This window comes from Ascaphus truei, chromosome 1 (genome assembly GCF_040206685.1).
Source record: "Ascaphus truei isolate aAscTru1 chromosome 1, aAscTru1.hap1, whole genome shotgun sequence".
In the NCBI taxonomy this organism is placed as follows: domain Eukaryota; kingdom Metazoa; phylum Chordata; class Amphibia; order Anura; family Ascaphidae; genus Ascaphus; species Ascaphus truei.
Genome location: NC_134483.1, coordinates 389,967,598 through 389,985,189, shown reverse-complemented (window position 1 = coordinate 389,985,189; position 17,592 = coordinate 389,967,598). Strand labels below are relative to the sequence as shown.

The 17,592-nt window shown below is 44.7% G+C and overlaps 1 protein-coding gene across 8 annotated transcripts in view; it reads right to left on the bottom strand.

Annotated features, from left to right (window-relative positions):
* Positions 1–17,592, bottom strand: part of LOC142501655 (putative ATP-dependent RNA helicase DDX60) — a 362,879-nt gene that overhangs the window by 76,324 nt on the left and 268,963 nt on the right. For 6 of the 8 annotated variants that reach the window (XM_075611796.1, XM_075611815.1, XM_075611833.1 and 3 more), the window contains 3 exons: positions 11,342–11,497; positions 7,088–7,189; positions 57–201 (listed from right to left, as the gene is read on the bottom strand). In XM_075611796.1, coding sequence (XP_075467911.1) covers positions 57–201; positions 7,088–7,189; positions 11,342–11,497 — 403 coding nt within the window. The remainder of the gene's footprint in view (positions 1–56; positions 202–7,087; positions 7,190–11,341; positions 11,498–17,592) is intronic. The other 2 variants (XM_075611823.1, XM_075611843.1) reach the window with 1 other exon arrangement.

Sequence of the window (17,592 nt, the reverse complement as noted above, 5' to 3'; positions counted from 1 at the left end):
ATCTGCACCTTTATAACTTATTTAAGTGAATGGTGTGATGTCAGGTATACACTCACCTCATGGCTCACTGCTTTGTTATCAGCATAGGTACACTCAGGAGATATTGCGTTACTCTTCTTAAGTTTTTGTTGTATGCTTCTAAGATTGGCCACATCGATCAACATTGTATCATCATTATCAATGAATGATGTGTTCGAAGATCTGTCAAATACAGAGCAAAAAATAGTATATTTGACTTGCAGATAATAAAGACAATGGGGCCTATGCACTAAGCAGCGATAAGCCACTTATCGCCACAAAAGCCTATTAAGTAAGCCCCGATAGGTCGGCGATAAGAGATCTTTTCTGCAAAACAATTTGCCGAGAAAAAAGAAATTGCCAAACGCGAGCCGATAAGCCAATTTCACGCCGGGTTTTCAAACTCGTGCTATTCTAGTAGCCCCAATTAGCTTATTGAGGCTAATCACGGCTCTAGAATAGAGATTTCCTCCCCAAATCATCTCACCAGGAAAAGTTGGCAAGAGAGTGGTGAGAAGCTGTCAAAATGTGGCGACACTGTACTTATAAAATAATAATGCATTTTTCTTGCATCGGATTGATGCCAGGAGTCTCCGGAGCATCAATCTGATGCAATAAAAATGCATCAATCTGATGCAAAAAAAAATGCATTTACAGTCAACCTCATTACCTTAGCGGCTAACTACTAAGGCAATGAAGGGGTTAAGGAACAACAGCAGCTTTTTGGGGGGCAGAGGGGGTGAGTGAAGTGGGTACTTGACCCTTCATTCACCCCCTCTGCCCCCAATATACATTACATGTACTAACCACCAATACCCAACCCACCCCCTGTGCCCCCACATACTGTAAAACTATCATTTATTTTTTGATACACATAATTTATACCAGAGGCCGACGGGGTCCTGGGGTTGTCCCCACGGGTGTCCGTGGGACTCCAGGTGGTCCCCGCAGGTATCCAGGAGCCCCAACTGGGTCCCCGCTGGCCTGCAGTACCAATCCTGTATCCAAAATTAAAATTTGGCATACATTGCAATAAATACACCTCCCCCCCAACACATACAGTACAGTAATGGGCAAAATAACTATTATCCAGATATGGATAATAGTATAATAATAATATGGATAATAATAACATAATATAATAATATGGATAATAGCTAATTTGCTCATTATTATATCAAACATTAGCCAGGCAGCAGAAATAAATTAAATACACTTCTCTACTTACCCCTGCCATCATGAAGGGCATCCTCATCAGCATACTGCAGGGCCATGTCCTCCAATGCCAGCAGGAATAGATACAAAAATAAAATCTTATGGCCCCCTAACCCCTTAATCACCTTAACGGTTAATAACCACTATAGTAATAAAGGGGTTAACAATCCCCCCACCCACCCACCCGGTAGGCCAAACCACCCATGCCGGACCCACTATACCCACACTGTACCTATTGATTGGCATAGTGGTACATGATACCCATATAATATGGGCATGAAAAGCCCCTACAGCAGTCAAAGGTCAGTCCAATAAAATTACATGTAGTCCCACAATACACAATAATAAAACATACACAAGCACCTAAACACCACAATTCAATAAATAAAAGCACTAGCCAACAAATTCAATTAATAAAAGCAATAACCAACACAACAATTAAATAATTTTAAATAGTAACCAACAAAGCAATTAATTAATAAAACCACTAGCCAACACATCAATTCAAACAAGGAGCCAACAAAAGAATGATGATTAAGGTGATTAAGGGGTTAAGAGACATTAGATTGTATTTTTGTATGTAATCTTGCTGGCATCGGAGGACATGGCCCTGCAGTATGCGGACGAGGACACCCTTCACGATGGCAGGGGTAAGTAGAAAAGTGTATTTACTTTATTTCTGTTGCCTGGCTAATGTTTGATTTAATAATGGGCAAATGAGCTATTCTCCTTATCTGGATGATAGTTATTTTGCCCATCACTGTACTGTATGTGTTGGGGGGAGGTGTATTTATTGCCATGGATGCCAAATTTAAATTTTGGATACAGGATTGGTACCGCAGGTCAGTGGGGGCCTGCGGGGACCACCCGAGGACCCACGGACACCCACGGGGACCACCTGAGGACCCCCAGAAAACCATGGGAAACACTAGCTGGGACCACCTAAGGGCCCCTGGACACCCGTGGGGACCACCTGGAGGCCCACGGACACAATCAGGGACCATCCGGGATCTCTCATCCCCCTCAGATACCTCCTGTCCTGCTGCATGGTGGTCTTCCCCTCAGCCACTCTCACAAACCAGGAAACAGCCAGGTTAGAGGAGTTGGGATACAGATGAAACTGCAGGTTGTGGCCCAATGTTTGAGGAAAATCCCTGAGCATCTCACAGACATTCCGCTAGATAGTACATAGCAGGCTTCATGGCCCATCGATTAAAACAGCAGGGGTCCGCTGTATTTTATTTGCTGCTTGTTTTTTTATTTGTAGTTTGCCCATTGGCTACCACTGTGCCAATCAATTGGTTTATTGGGGGCGGGGGTTGTTGCCCCAGGGAGGGTGCTTAGGCCACCCAGGTGGGTAGAGAGAGGGGAGGTTAACCCCTTAACTACCATAGTGGTTAATAACCAACCGCTAAGGTGATTAAGGGGTTAGTGGCCAGTAGTTTTTATTTTTTATTTTACTGTTAGTGCATACTGAAGAGGAAGATGAAGGGGACGAGGATAGCCTTCATCCTAGCAGGGGTAAGTACAACTTTAATTTACTATATGCTGGCTTGGTCATGTTTTTGTTATGTTTTATTTTTTTATTTTTTGAAACTTTGGTTTTATTGGGTGCATTCAAACATACATGTTATCACTTCCCATTGGCTTCTATAATATCACCCTTACTTTTTTATTTTTAACAATCGACCAAAAACTAGACGTACTAGACTCACAGGACAAACACGGGGATCTGGAAACAGGGTAGACCAGGTGGGGGGGGGGGGGGGGGGTGGTGCAATAAAGACTTTCTTGCAGAAGCGGCACCGGCTTCGAGTTTTCCCAGTTCTCCTGTTGGATGTGCTCCTCAGCGAGGATGTCGTGGGGTTATGTGTACACGCCTCTCTGCCTAGCGCCCTGTGGCTCCATGTGGTCTATCTCTGTCCCCCATTGTGGATGCTGATTGGCGTTTTCACGCCCTCTCCCCATGCTATACTGTCAATCTGCCGTCATGGATCCCTTTCGTTACCGGAGAGCGCCTTTCTCAGTTATCATTGCAATATTGTGGTACTATCTATTCCCGGGATGTCCGTCTGTGCCAGCCAGGGCGACCAGACTTTTAGATAATTTTGGCCGGTGTCATTAACCAAACTTGTTAATTGTTCCATCCGGCAAACAAACCAAATTCTATTTCTAATCTTGGGGATGCATGGGAGGATTGGTTGTTTCCACAGTGCTGCAATCTCGCACCTGGTGGCAGTTGCCAAATGTGTGATTAGCTTATGTGAGGCGTTAGATAGTCCCCTGACCCGTCTGCCCAGCAGGAACAGCCATGGGTCCAGGGGGATCTCCACCTCCAACAAACGTTGAAGCCAGTCTCTAATTTCTGCCCAAATCGGCGCCACCTTTGTGCAAGACCACAGCATATGGCATAAGTCCGCTCTGTCTCCGCACTGTTTGGGGCAGAGCGGAGAGTAGCCTTTGACAAATTTAGATAATTTAGTGGGAGTATAATACCACCGCATCAGGACTTTATAGGCGTTCTCCTTTAACGTGGTACAGATAGAGCTTTTGGCTGCTGCCTGCAGGATCCTGTCCCAGTCCTCGTCTTCTAATGTCTCCCCTAAGTCTGTTTCCCACTGTCTCATGTAACTAAGTCTGGGGTGGACCTTCGGCTCCGGGCAGACTACCTCCCTGTACATTCTAGAGGTTAGTCCCCTTGTGTCCGTGTCTCTTGAACAGAGCTGCTCAAAATTTGTTCTCCGGGGCCGAATTGGAGCTTCGTTATAGAAAGCCCTGATCTGGAGGTACCTGAATAGTTCCGCGTTAGGAAGTGCTTTTTCTTCTTTTATGTGGGCAAATGACTTAATGTGCTGCCTAGCCTCCAGATCTTTTAGTCGGAGATACCCTGCTTGTATCCAGTTTGAGAAATTAGAGCTATCCAGTCCAGGAGCAAAATCTGGGTTCCCCCAAATTGGGGTCATTAGGGAGTTCGGAGATGTAAGGAAACATTTAAATTTGGTTGCCTCCCATATTTTCAAGGAGCTAGCCACCGCCTGCAGAGGCGTTCGTATGGTGGACCTATTCTTTTTGGCCAGCCAGATTAGACTATGGATTTCTATTGGTGTGCAGCACGCCTTCTCCAGCTCGACCCACCTTCGAAGACTTGGGTCTAAATGCCATTGCACAATCTGACTCAGCTGGGCTGCTTCGTGATAAGCGAACAAGCATGGCACCCCCAACCCTCCTCTCAAGGTCGGCCTCCTCAAGATTTCTTTTTTAATTCGTGGGCTTTTCTTCTCCCAGATAAACTTTGTTATTAGGGACTGTAACGCAAGGATATCATCTTTTACTAGGGGGATCGGTAGGGCCTGGAAAAGGTACAGCATCCGCGGGAGGAGATTCATTTTTATGCTATGAATGCGCCCTATCCACGAGATGCTGCACTCCGCCCAACGCCGGAGATCCTCACGCAAAGTCCGGAACAACCTGGGATAGTTTGCTTTGTACAAAGCTTTGTAGTCTTTCGTGATGTATACCCCTAGGTATTTAAGCGTGGAGGGTTGCCATTTAAAATTGAAATTTAGTCCAATTAATTTTTCCATCGGCTTTGAAAGATTAATATTGAGGGCTTCAGATTTGGCCTGATTAATTTTGAACCCCGATATTTGTTTGAAGGTCCCCAGAATTGAGAAGACATTGGGCAGGGAGGTAAGGGGTTTTGATAATGTCAGGATCACATCATCCGCGTAGAGCGCCACTTTGTGTGACTGCTCTTTTACAGATATTCCCGTAATATCCGGGTTGTTTCTTATATGTGCCGCCAGAGGTTCTACACACAAGGCGAACAGCAAGGGCGACAGCGGGCAGCCCTGACGAGTTCCGCTCTTTATTGGGAACTGTTCCGAGGGGAACCCCTGGTGCCGTACCCTTGCCGTTGGCCCCTCGTATAGGGCCATGATGGCCCCTAGGAGACGTCCTCTAAAGCCAAATGCTTCAAGCGTTCCTCTCAGATAGGGCCAATCAATCCGATCGAAGGCTTTTTCGGCGTCCAGACTCAACACCATTGACGGGGTGTTCTGTTTTTGTGCCAGATCAATCAAGTCAATTATCCGCCTGGTATTGTCTGCCGCCTGCCTTCCTCCGATGAACCCTACCTGATCTGGATGAATCAACCTGGGAAGGACGATACCCACTCGATTGGCTAATAATTTGGAGAAAATTTTGAGATCTGTATTTATCAACGAGATGGGCCGGTAGCTCTTACAGTCTGCCGGGTCCTTGCCAGGTTTATGGATCAGGGAGATGGACGCCTGCAGCATCTGTGCTGGAAATGAGGCCCCCTGCATGACCGAATTAAACATTCTTAACAGGTGTGGGGCTAGAATTTTTAGGTATTTTTTGTAGTATAGATTGGAGAAGCCATCAGGGCCAGGCGCCTTGGCAGGCTTAAGTGACTTTACAACTGCCGTTAACTCTTCTAAAGAGAAGTCCGTCTGTAACGCTTCCCTTTCCACCCTGGTCAATGTTGGGAGTTTTGCTTCCCGTAGAAAATCCCTGAGATTGTCCCTCGTATTTTGATTATGTGTGACCTTCCCTCCATCGTAGAGCGCCTCGTAGTAGCTTTTAAATTCTGCCACGATCCGCTTAGGATTTGAGGTGAGGTCTCCCCCTTGTGTGCGGATGGCTTGTATGTGATAATTCGGAATTTTGTGACGGAGTCGATTAGCTAATAGGGTGTCCGGCTTGTTCGCCTTCTCAAAGTACCTGCGCTTTGTCCAGCTCATTTCTTTTTCTGCCTGGGAGGTTAGTACGATATTTAACTGCTGCTTCGTGTCTGAGAGTGCTTTGAAGGAGACTTCACTTTTATCTCTCTTATGTTCCTCTGTTTGGGCTGCCAATTTCTCGTGTAGGAGTTTTATCCGGCAGTCTTGCTCCCTCTTCCTTCTAGCTGCTAGGTTCATTAACGTTCCCCTTAGGGTGGCTTTATGGGCCTCCCAAAGTGTGGTATGTGATGTCACTGAACCTAAGTTATCCGAGAAAAATTCTGCTATTTTCTCTCCGATTTCCAAATGGGTATTAGGGATTTTCAGCAGCAGTTCGTTTAATCTCCAGTTTGCTCCTGGCCTGTCTAGTGAATTTAATGTGCACCGCAGCTCAATGGGTGCGTGGTCCGACCACGAAATATTGTGTATGCCCGAATGGGAGACCACTGGGACCAGTCTATTAGATACTAGGAAGTAGTCCAGCCGGCTGTAACGGTTATGGGGATGGGAAAAGAAGGTATAGTCTCTGCTCAGTGGGTGTTGCTCCCGCCAGATATCTACCAATTGGCAGTCCTTTAGGCCCTGAGTGATTTGTTGGATGTCTGGCTTTGGTGGGAGACCTGATTCGGTGCATCGATCTAGTTTGGGGTTTATTGTTCTGTTAAGATCTCCCGCTACTATCAGCGTTCCTTTTGCCTCTCTCCGTATTTTTCGGAAGAAAAGGGCGAAAAAGTCCCCTGACGTCTCACAAGGTGCGTATATGGATACCAATGTAAGAGGTTTCCCCTGGAGCGAGCCCACCAAGATGAGATATCTACCCTCTCTGTCAGTTACTTTCTTTTCTAACGTGAAGGCTAGTCGGTTGTGTATCGCTATGGCTACCCCCCTCTTTTTAACCTGTGCGGATGCTAAGTATACCGTTCGGAAATTTTTATCTAGGAATTTGGGGTAGCTGTCCCTGGAGAAGTGCGTCTCCTGGAGGAATAATAAATCCGCCTTGTGTCTTTTATAGTCTCTAAGGGCTAGTTTGCGTTTTGCTGGGCTATTCAGGCCTTTAACATTATGTGAGATGCACCTGACTTCAATACTCATAGTGTATTAAAATGAACCTGTCTCTTTCGGAGTCCTGCTGGGACATTCTGCTACCGCCAGGTAGTTGTAGATCTCGTCTTTGTCTTCTCCCGCTCTGTCGCCACTTCTTGCTCTTGCACCTCCAGGGAGGGGGGTAGGGGGGGGTGATACGGGAGGAAAGAACATAGGGGGAGACAAGAAAGGGAAAACATGAATACATGACAACATAAAACACCATGTCCTTAGCGCTAGGACACCCCAATCCCATAGCTAAGTCCAGTGCCTTTGGTCTGGGGATTCTCGCGGGTACTCCGTCGTACTCCCTGCCCCGTACCCAAAGGACTTTGCCCGGGTTAGGGGGCCCACCCCCCCCCCCGGCCCATTCGAGACACATGCCGACCCCGAGGTAGTCCCCTTGGTACCCACCCCGTGTCCGCGCTCTGCTATCCTCCTGCCTTGACAAAACACACTGAAACCTCTACCTCTATATTGTGCCTTTTCCGCCCGTCAACTTTTGTTCCGGCATCTCCTACCGCCTGCCTTAACTACTGCTTACCCTCGGTGGCATTTCCCGACTGCGTCCCTCTGCTGTCCACCCTTTGGGGGTCGGATCTACAATTTCTGTGTTCCTTCGCTTTCACTGTCTTTCCGACACTTCTCCTTTACTAGCCCCCTTTCCTTGCTGTCTACTCCCGTTTACTGTGCTTCTCCTTATCTTTAGCCCTTTCAAGTCCCTTACTCCGATAGCTTCGCCGCTTCTCTCTCCTCTCCTCCACCTGTCAACTCTCCTTTCTAACTTCCTTCCTGTCGCTCGATGTCTTTCCCCTTGTCCAGCTAACCTGCATCACTTGCCTCAACCCATTGTCTTAAACCTTCCAACTTCCTTTACCTCCTCCGACTTGTTTCCTCCTTGCGCCGCCACTTATCGCCTTCCTCTCCTACATCCCCCTGCTTTCTACAACCTCCCCCTCCCTCCTGTTTTCCCTAACTAGCTCCGGCAACCTGTCAGGCTCTCATGCCACCTACGCTGTCTTATCCGCTCCCTCAATTCAAGGTGCCGGATTAATTTCCTCCCCTCGGTGCCCATGCTGCCTGTCTTCTCCACTAACTGCTCCCAGGGCTGGGTTCCGGAGCTACGGCAATGTCCCCTTGTGCTCCCGGCCGCTTCCGGCGCTTTGTGCCTCCCCTCGATGCCGTATGTTTTATTTTTTTAAGGGAAAATTAGCTATCATCCACATACTGTATGTGTTTGGGGGGGTGGGGGAGGGTTGTTCAATGTATTGTGTTGATGTTTGTTTTGTATTGTTTATTGGGGGCAGAGGAGGTGCATGAAGGGGGTAGTTGCCCCAGAGTGGGTGGTTAGGCCTCTCATGTGGGTAGTGGGAGGATGTAACCTTTAAATTACCATAGCGGTTACTACCGCTAAGGTAATTAAGGGGTTAACCCCTCCTGCAACTTTCACAGTAGGCCTAACCACCCACCCTGGGGCAACTACCACCTTCACTCACCCCCTCTACCCCTAATAAATCAGGTAGTCTGACTAGCCGCTAAGGTAATTAAGCTGCTTTTATTTTATTTTGATATTTATTTATATATTTTATACAAACTCTGTCCTATAACCCTCAATGCCTATTCACCACCTTTAACTCCCTCCTCCTAACTAAACCTGCACCCCGTTCTAGCCTCACAGCCCAAGGCCTCGCCACCCACTTAACAGACACGATTAAGTCAATCAGACATGACATCCCTAAATGTCAAGATCCACACACAACACCTACCTCTCTTCAAACACCTAAATCAACCTTTAGCTCATTTTCCCCTGTAACTGAGATCTCCATTCTCTTCTCATCATTTCACCCTACAACTTGTGCCCTTGATCCTATTCCCTCACATATCCGCAGCTCGCTATCTGACACACTAAGCCCCATTCTAAATTCACCTTTTTAACCTCTCTCAACTATGGCATATTTCCATCTTCTGTTAAACATGCGCTCATCACGTACACTCTAAAGAAGCCCTCTCTTGACCCAGCCTCCCTGTCTAACTACCACCCTATCTCTCTTCTTCCCTTTGCCTCCAATCCATTTGAGCGACTTGTACACAACCACCTAGTTCACTTTCCTCAAAATCCCTGCTTGACACTTTGCAATTTGCCCTCTACATTCCATTGAGACAACACTAACAAAAGTGGTCATGACCTTCTGTCTCTAAGGGTCTCTTCTCCTTACATATTTCCCAGATCATTCTGCTGCCTTCGACACTTTCAATTTCCCTGAACACTCTTCAGTCAGTTGGCCTCCTCCATGACACAGCCTTCTCCTGGTTCACATCCTACCTGTCCAACAACTCATTCAGTGTTTCCTTCTGTGGTGTCTCATCCTCTTCACTCCATATTTATGTTGGGGTCCTACAAGGCTTTGTCCGAAGCCTTCTGCTCTTCTCACTCTACACCTCCTCTCTTGGTGAACTAATACAATATTTTCACTTTCTGTATCATTTATATGCTGATGACACACAACTTTGCCTCAACTCCCCTTTACCTCTTCCCCTCTTTCCTGTCCCATATCACCAACTGTCTCTCTGCAATCTCCTTCTGCTTGTCCCACTGTTACCTGAAGCTTATCATGACCAAAAAAGAACTAATACTCTCTCCCTTCAACTACCACCCCTACACCAAACACTCTACAGTCTTCCTCACTGTCAATAATACCACAACCTCATCAACACCTCAAGCCCGCTGTCTATGGGTCCTATTGGACTCTAATCTCTCCTTAAATCCTGACATTCAGTCCCTCACAAAATCTTTCCGGCTACACAGCCACAATTTTGACAGGATACGCCCTTTATCACTTAGGATGCAACTAAAATCCTAATTTCCTCATTCTGTTCTGCCATCACTAGTGCAACCTTCTCCTTAGTTGGCATTCCCCTTGTCCACCATTCCAAAATGCTGCTGCCAGACACTTCTATCTCACTCAGAGCCCCACTTCTACTGTTCCACTATGCAAATCCCTGCACTGGCTTCCCATATCATCCAGAAACAAATTGTAAACTCTAGCTCTGACTTACAAAGCTCTCAACACTGCTGCCCCCCTTACATCTCAACCCCCATCCCCAATATTTAGCTAAACACCCCATACGCTCTGCCCACAACATACACCTTTCTTCCAGCTTTATCACCTCCTTTAACTCCCACTTACAAGACTTCTCCCATGCTGGCGCCTCTCTCTGGAATTCCATACCACGCACCTTTTGAAGGAAACCTATCTAACACCTTCCCCCGCCCTAGCCAACCCTATTTATTTATTTTAGATAGCCTACCCTATCAGGTTGAATGGGACTGCAGGGACCCCCACTGTGTTAATCCAATGGGCCATTAAGAATCTCACAGAAATGTTGAGGCAATGTTGAGGCATTTACTGTGAGACTGCCCCAGAATCTCCCAGAATTTCCAAGGTAAGTGTTCTAATACTGGTGGCTGCATCTGAAGCCACTCAGATGGGAATTACTTGTAATAAACTACACATAGAACCCCAGCAAGCTCATTTTAGGAACCCCTGAGCCCCCACAAAATATATATGTATATAAGTGTCAAAAAGGAGAGCTACTGAATGTGGCAAATGTATACAAAAAGCGACAGAGAAGTCCAATGCTACATCCAATATGACAAAAATACACAGTAAAATACTTATATATTTTCTTGAAAAAGGGTAATTTAGTTTAACCCTTTGGCCAAAGCATCGTAAGCCTGCAAGCCACACCAAGGCAGACCCAGTTTGCAGGTGCTAACACTACCAGATAAAATACTAATATAACTCTATTAGAATTAAAATTCTCATGTACTGTACCTCTATTAGGAGGGAGAAATACAAACATTGGATCTAGAGCCAGTAGAAGGAAAAAGACCTGCTGACTTGGGAGGGACGAGCTTAAACCCTGGGAAGGAGGAGCCATTAACCTCCAACAGCTGAGACCAGCTGAAAATAAGATGCTTTGGCCAAAGGGTTAAACGAAATGACCTTTTTTCAAGAGAATATATAAGTATTTTACTGTGTATTTTTGTCATATTGGATGTAGCATGGGGCTTCTCTGTCGCTAGTTGTTATAAACTAGTAATCTGTATTTAATACAATCACTAGCATTATTGATGCCTGTGTTGTTTTCATCACTTCAATATGTTGATGTCACTTTTATAACTACACAGGAGGTAACACAGAATTGTGACAGCACATTGTACAGATGTATTTTATATATTAAAACATACTTTCTTATGAAATACAATATATAATTACTCAAGAGTTCTTTTTATGGATTTTCTTATTTTTGTTTCTCTGGTGCAAAGTTTCTGAACTTCTTTCTCAGTCAGTTGAGTTTCTCTCTCTTGATGCTTTTTGCATAGAGAAGATGCCAAGATGTTTGGCAGGTGTTCAACTAAATTTAGGTGGAACCTAAAAAAAAAAAAAGAGTTAGAAAAATCAAGATAGGAAGGGAGGATTCATCAGTGAAGATCAGCTGTAACACACATTATAATTTTAGTGAGAAAACTATTTTTGGTTCATGAAAACTATAATAACCTACTATGCAACTACGCATATCAGAACAATTACAGCTACTAGAGTTGCTCTAAAAGGAATTCTATTTGAAAGGAAAGCTTAAAAAGTAATTGTTGGTTCAAATTGCACTTTTCCACTATTTCAACCTTTAAATCTACAATCCTACTCAGTCTCAAATCAGTTTTAAACCGGAAAGATAGTTGACACGTATGCCAGTGCAACTACACCAGCACTGGGTAATATGCATAGAGTAAAAGCAAGAATATACAGATGTAACAAGATTAATTGTTTCTGGCAGTGGGCCAAACTGTGATCACGCGACCATGGCTGCCCCAGTGCCGGAGGATTAACACTGTGCAGGGTCCATTACAGAAGCATTTTTGAATTTCCATCAATGGCTCCATAGACAGTAAGCCTGGCTACATACTATATGTATCTTAATCAAATCAGTGGTCAAATGGCTTAAAAAGTGGTGGTACAGAACCTGACTTTAAAAAAAAATGTAAAAAAAATCCTGATTTTTAATCAAATATGGAGAAAAAGTATTTGGACATACAGTTGGTGCTGTATGTTCTTTATTTTTCATACACTCATGTCCACCGCTCCCTCATGTTTGTGTACCCAGAGATACTCATCATACAGTGTATTTGTACTTGTACTGTATATTGATCCAGAGGAAGACAAGCAAAAATCCCCAGTGAAACATCCTATTCTGTCTCAAAAAGGGAATAATATATTCCATCCTGACTCAAGAAATGGCAATTCGATTTTTCTCTGGATCAACATCCTTCCTATGTTCACTTATTTTATATATCCCTGCATACATTTCCTTTCTTAAAATATGTCTAACCTCTTCTTAAAGATATTGATGTATCTGCCATCAAAGTCTCCATGGGTAATATATTTCACATTTTAATTGCCCCTACTGTAAAGAACCATTTCCTTTGCTGCTTGTGAAATCTAATTTCTTCCCATCTCAATTGATGACCCTTTGTCATTTATACTGTCCATGGGATGAATAGTTCCCTTGAAAGTTCCTTGTATTGAATATATTTGTTAATAGTCTTGATATACCCTCCTAGATGCCTCTTTTCTAACAAACAAATCTAAGTTAGCCATTCATCATGTCAGACTGTCCATCCCCTTTATTAATATTGGTGGATTTTCTCTGCTCTCTCTCTAGTTTCATAATGTCATTTTTATGGAATGGTGCCCAAAATTGTACTCCATATTCAAGATGTGGTCTTACTAAGACTTTATACAGTAGGAAAACTAAGTATTCATTGCATTTTATGCAAGATAATATACTATTTGCCTTTGCAGCTACTTCCTGACTCTAAGGGAGTGAAGAGGCTAACACCCTTTACAGGGCAGGAGACTGAACAGAGGTGTCAGGTTTTCTGCAGCTGACATGTAAAACTCCTGAATGAACAGTTATAAAAAGCAGGAAGTAGCTGCTGTCAGTGTCCCTGTTTAGAGTCTGCAAGGAGGATCACAGACAGAGCTCCCGCCCGCAGGGATCCAGGCTGGTTGACCAGAAGATTTTGCTTGGCAACTGTGAGGAAGCCACAGTCTCACCCAGCAGAGAAGCCTGAACGAGAGATTGGAAAAAAGACTTACTGGGAGCAGCAGGACTTCACCACCTGCATCTTAAGTGCCTGGAGATATCGGAGACGCCGGACAAGAATGCACAGTTAAGACTTTCTATATTGTTCCCTAAATATTGTTTTATGTGCTTTTGGACTGGGAACAGGCCTACCCAGCCAGTCAGATAGAATGGGCCGGAGTAGTGTTTGTTTAGTCTCCTAGCATGGAGTAGGTGTTTATTTTATGATTTTGTGTTTTGACTTAAAGGCAGTAACCACAATGTTTTGGTTGCTGTTTTGTGACAAATAAAACCCCTCCAATATTATGGTTTACCCAAAAGTGCATGTGTGGACTCGTATCTGACCTTGTCTACAAGCCGCTCCGTCACACTGACATTGAGTACTATTGCTATGCTTGCTATCTACAAGCACTCCTAAATCCTTATCCATCATGGATTCACCTACATGCATCTGGATGAAACCTCATCTACTATTTACCTGCCCAAGTTTCCAGTTTATCCAAGTCTTTCTGGAAATAAATTACATCCTTCTCTGATTTTATTACCTTACACAATTTAGGGGCCTATGCAGAAAGCTCCGATAAGCCACTTATCACCACCTTATTACCAAAAAAGCCTACCGCTATTCAGTAAGACCCGATAAGTCGGCGTTAAGAGAGCTTTTTGGCCATTTTTGGGGGACCAGAGCAACAGCCAGGATCCTTCCTAGCTGGGAGAAATCACTCTACACTCTTGGGAAAAAACTAACTCAGCTTGTGTAAGCCACTTCCTGCTTTTTAAACCCCTGCTCAGTCAGGATTTTCACACACATCCTGCATAAAACACGACACCACTGCAGTTTCCTGCCCTGTAAAGGGAGATTTAACCCATGGACTCTCTTACACATTGTAATATCGCCCAAAAGAAGAGTGTATCTCGAAAGCTAAACATTTAGTTAGCCACAGAATGGTATAGAGTATTTGTTTTTGATTATTAAGCTCGGTTAACACGGTACAGATAACTCAACATTATATATATATATATATATATATATATATATATATATATATATATATATTTATATATATATATATATATATATATATATATATATATATATATATATATATATATATATAGGCTTGAGAAAGGACCGTGAGGTCCGAAACGTCGCTCCATTTTTTCTGTTATTACTGCTGATGCTTGACTTGTTCTATTAAAACCTTTTTTCATTTGACTAACCTTTGGTGAGTGCTGCAGATTTTTTGGATTTCTGTTATATGTACAGTATATTTGTTGCTGGATGGTGATCCTGGCTGCACTGCAAGCACCACAACAGGAAAGATACCTTTTTTGCCCTTTTTTCTTTTCCCATTTAGAGTGCCCTGTACTTCCTTGTGTGTGTATGTGTATATATAATATAATATATATATATATATATATATATATATATATATATATATATATATATATATATATATATATATATATAAAGAACAAAGAGAAGCGCAGGTACCATAGTGTTATACTGTATAAAAATAGAGTCCATTTAATAAGACATACGGTCCTAAGGAATCGCACTTACAAGATTTAAAAAACAACAAGCATGTAAGAGAATAATCTCTAAGGGGTTCGTCAGCTGGATGGGAGGGGTCCAGTGTAAATACTCTGCCTGAGTAGGTTGCAGCTGTTGGAGCTCCTGACACACACCGCTGTGCTGTATAGATCAGCCTGATAATACACATGCAGTATAAATCCTTCAGTCAATGGAGATTCCGGCTGCTAGCCGCGTGTGCAGCAAGAATAACAGGGCTCCACACAGGCAGAAGGCACCTCCTCTCTCCGTCGCGCGCTGACGTCACCACCTCGTCCCAACTAGTTTCGTCACTACCACGTGACTTCTTCAGGGTGTGGTGGACACCTAAGAGCACTTCCTATATGTATCCTAACCCATGTAAACCTGTCCCCATTAGTGTAAACAGCTATCTGATTCAAAACAAATAAAAACATATTAACACTTCCCATGCTTTATCTCTAGGTTATAAAAATTGTCACACAATTAATTATTAAGCGCTACTGTTTGTTTGTGTGTTTTGATATATATATATATATATATACTACAAAATAGAAAGCGCTCAATCCATAGCATAAAATGTTTCAACAATTTAATATGTATAAAAAGTACCCAATACATTCACATGTGTAGCTAATATAAAAGCAGTATGTGCCAAATATTCACCAGGCAACACCATGTAGCAACTGGCTCAGGGTCCAGTAGCGTTTTGTAGCTTCGAAGTTTGGGTCCAAGCTTCAGATCCATACACGAGTACATGCTGGATATACTGGTAACAAAGCCTTTCCTTTTGAGGCCGAGTGGAATGTTCCCTGGCAAGATGATCTTATTTCTTCCAAATGCGCTCAATCTTTGTAAGGATCCATGAGGCGCCGCAAGACTTACCCTCAAAACATCCAGATACCAGCATCGCTCCCAAACCTCACCCTGGAGTCTGTTATCATCATAGGAGTGCGAGCACAGCTCGCGCGGATCTAAATGCCACCTCCGCTGGCCCCGCCTCCCGGTTTTGTCCATGTGATGATGTCATTAGCGTGCAACACACGCATGCATTACGCACCTTTATCACTTTTAGAATATCATCAAGAAGACTCCGCACACCTGCCTCCTGCAGCAGAGCTTCCTGTAAATACTCAGCAGAGCTAGAGGCTCATCGGCTGAGCATAATCTCTGTTTGTGCGTGTGCCTCCACAGTCTTTTCTGTTCCAGCCTTGTCTACATTGGCTTGTTACCTGACCCTGCTTGCTTTCAGACTCCACTCTTCTCCTCTCCTGACCCGGCTTCGTTTGACCATCTGCAGCTCTTACTCTCGACGATCCGCATCTCGGCTAAAGCACCCTCAACGATCCATACCCCTCCACTACTGATCCCGGCAAGTATCACGACCATTCTCACCTCAACTACCATGACCCGGCTACCTTGACTACTCTACACTCCAGACGTGCTCACGCGGCTGTGGGTTGGCGTTATATATATTTCCCCACCTCAGCAGCTTGGTCCCATTTTGTTTGTGGTGAGCACACCATCACAGAATCCTCAGCCCACCACACATGGATCCCGCTGAGGTGGGGCGAGTCTTGAGTACGCATGCCAGCATGCTCTCAAGTATTGAAAAATACTTAGAGCAAAATGACAAGCGAATGAATCTCTTGCAAGAGAATTGTTAACCATTACCGCCCAGGCACAAACATCTTCTGTGGCCCCCGCCGACTTTGCTGCTACCAGCTTCAGTACTGCTTCCATAGCCTTGATCCAGTACTCCAAACCCCATCTTCCAACACCCAATCGCTATGCAGGGGACTCCCATGGTTGCCGAGGCTTCTTTAACCAGTGTTTCATACAATTTGAAATCACCCGTCCCGATTTCCTACTCTCAGATCCAAAGTGGCCTACATCATCTCTCTCCTAACAGACAATGCATTGGCTTGGGCATCCCCCATCTGGGAACAGCGATCGGACATCACCCAGGACATCGGACTCTTCGTTCGGGAGTTCCGCAAGGTCTTCGATACTCCCGGTCGGAAGGTAACAGCTGCGTCTTCCCTCTTTCACCTTTCCCAGGGAGGCTGTCCAGTGACCAGGTACGCCTTGGAGTTCCGGACAATCGCTGCCGAAACAGGATGGAATAATGAGGCTCTATCTGCGGCTTTCTGGCGAGACCTTTCCAAGACACTAAAGGACGAGCTCACAACCCAGGAACATCCCACCAATCTCGAGCAACTCATTGCCGTCTGCATCAGAGTGGATCAGTAACAGCAAGAGAGAAAAGCTGAGAGAGCTCGCCTCCGCACACATTCTCCACGAGAGGCCCATTCTCCACTTCAGGTCAGTCATCAGGAACCTTCTTCTCTCAATTTCCCAGAACCTATGCAGTTGGGTGCCAACCGATTGTCAGCAGCAGGGAAGCAACACAGACACACCGCTGGACTCTGTCTATATTGTAGGGAATCCGGACATCTGGTCAAATTATGTCCCCTGAAGCCGGAAAACACCAAAGCCAGTGAGGTCTATGGGAGCCACATCCTCCATCACTGAAAGACCCCCTTCTAGGATTTTTCTTCCCATCGTGCTCTCCAGCAAGGGATTTCAGGTCTCTACACTGGCTTTTGTGGACTCCGGGTCAGGAGGTAATTTTATCGACCAGGAGTTTGCAGAAATGAACAACATCCCACTCGTACCCAAGGAGTGCCCAGTGGGACTAGAGGCCATCGACGCTCGACCTCTGCAGCTAGCCTTCATCTTTATTCAGACACCTCTGTTCCATCTTCTCACTTTAATGGATCATTCCGAAGAGATCTTCCTAGATGCCATTCACACTCCATCCGTGGATGT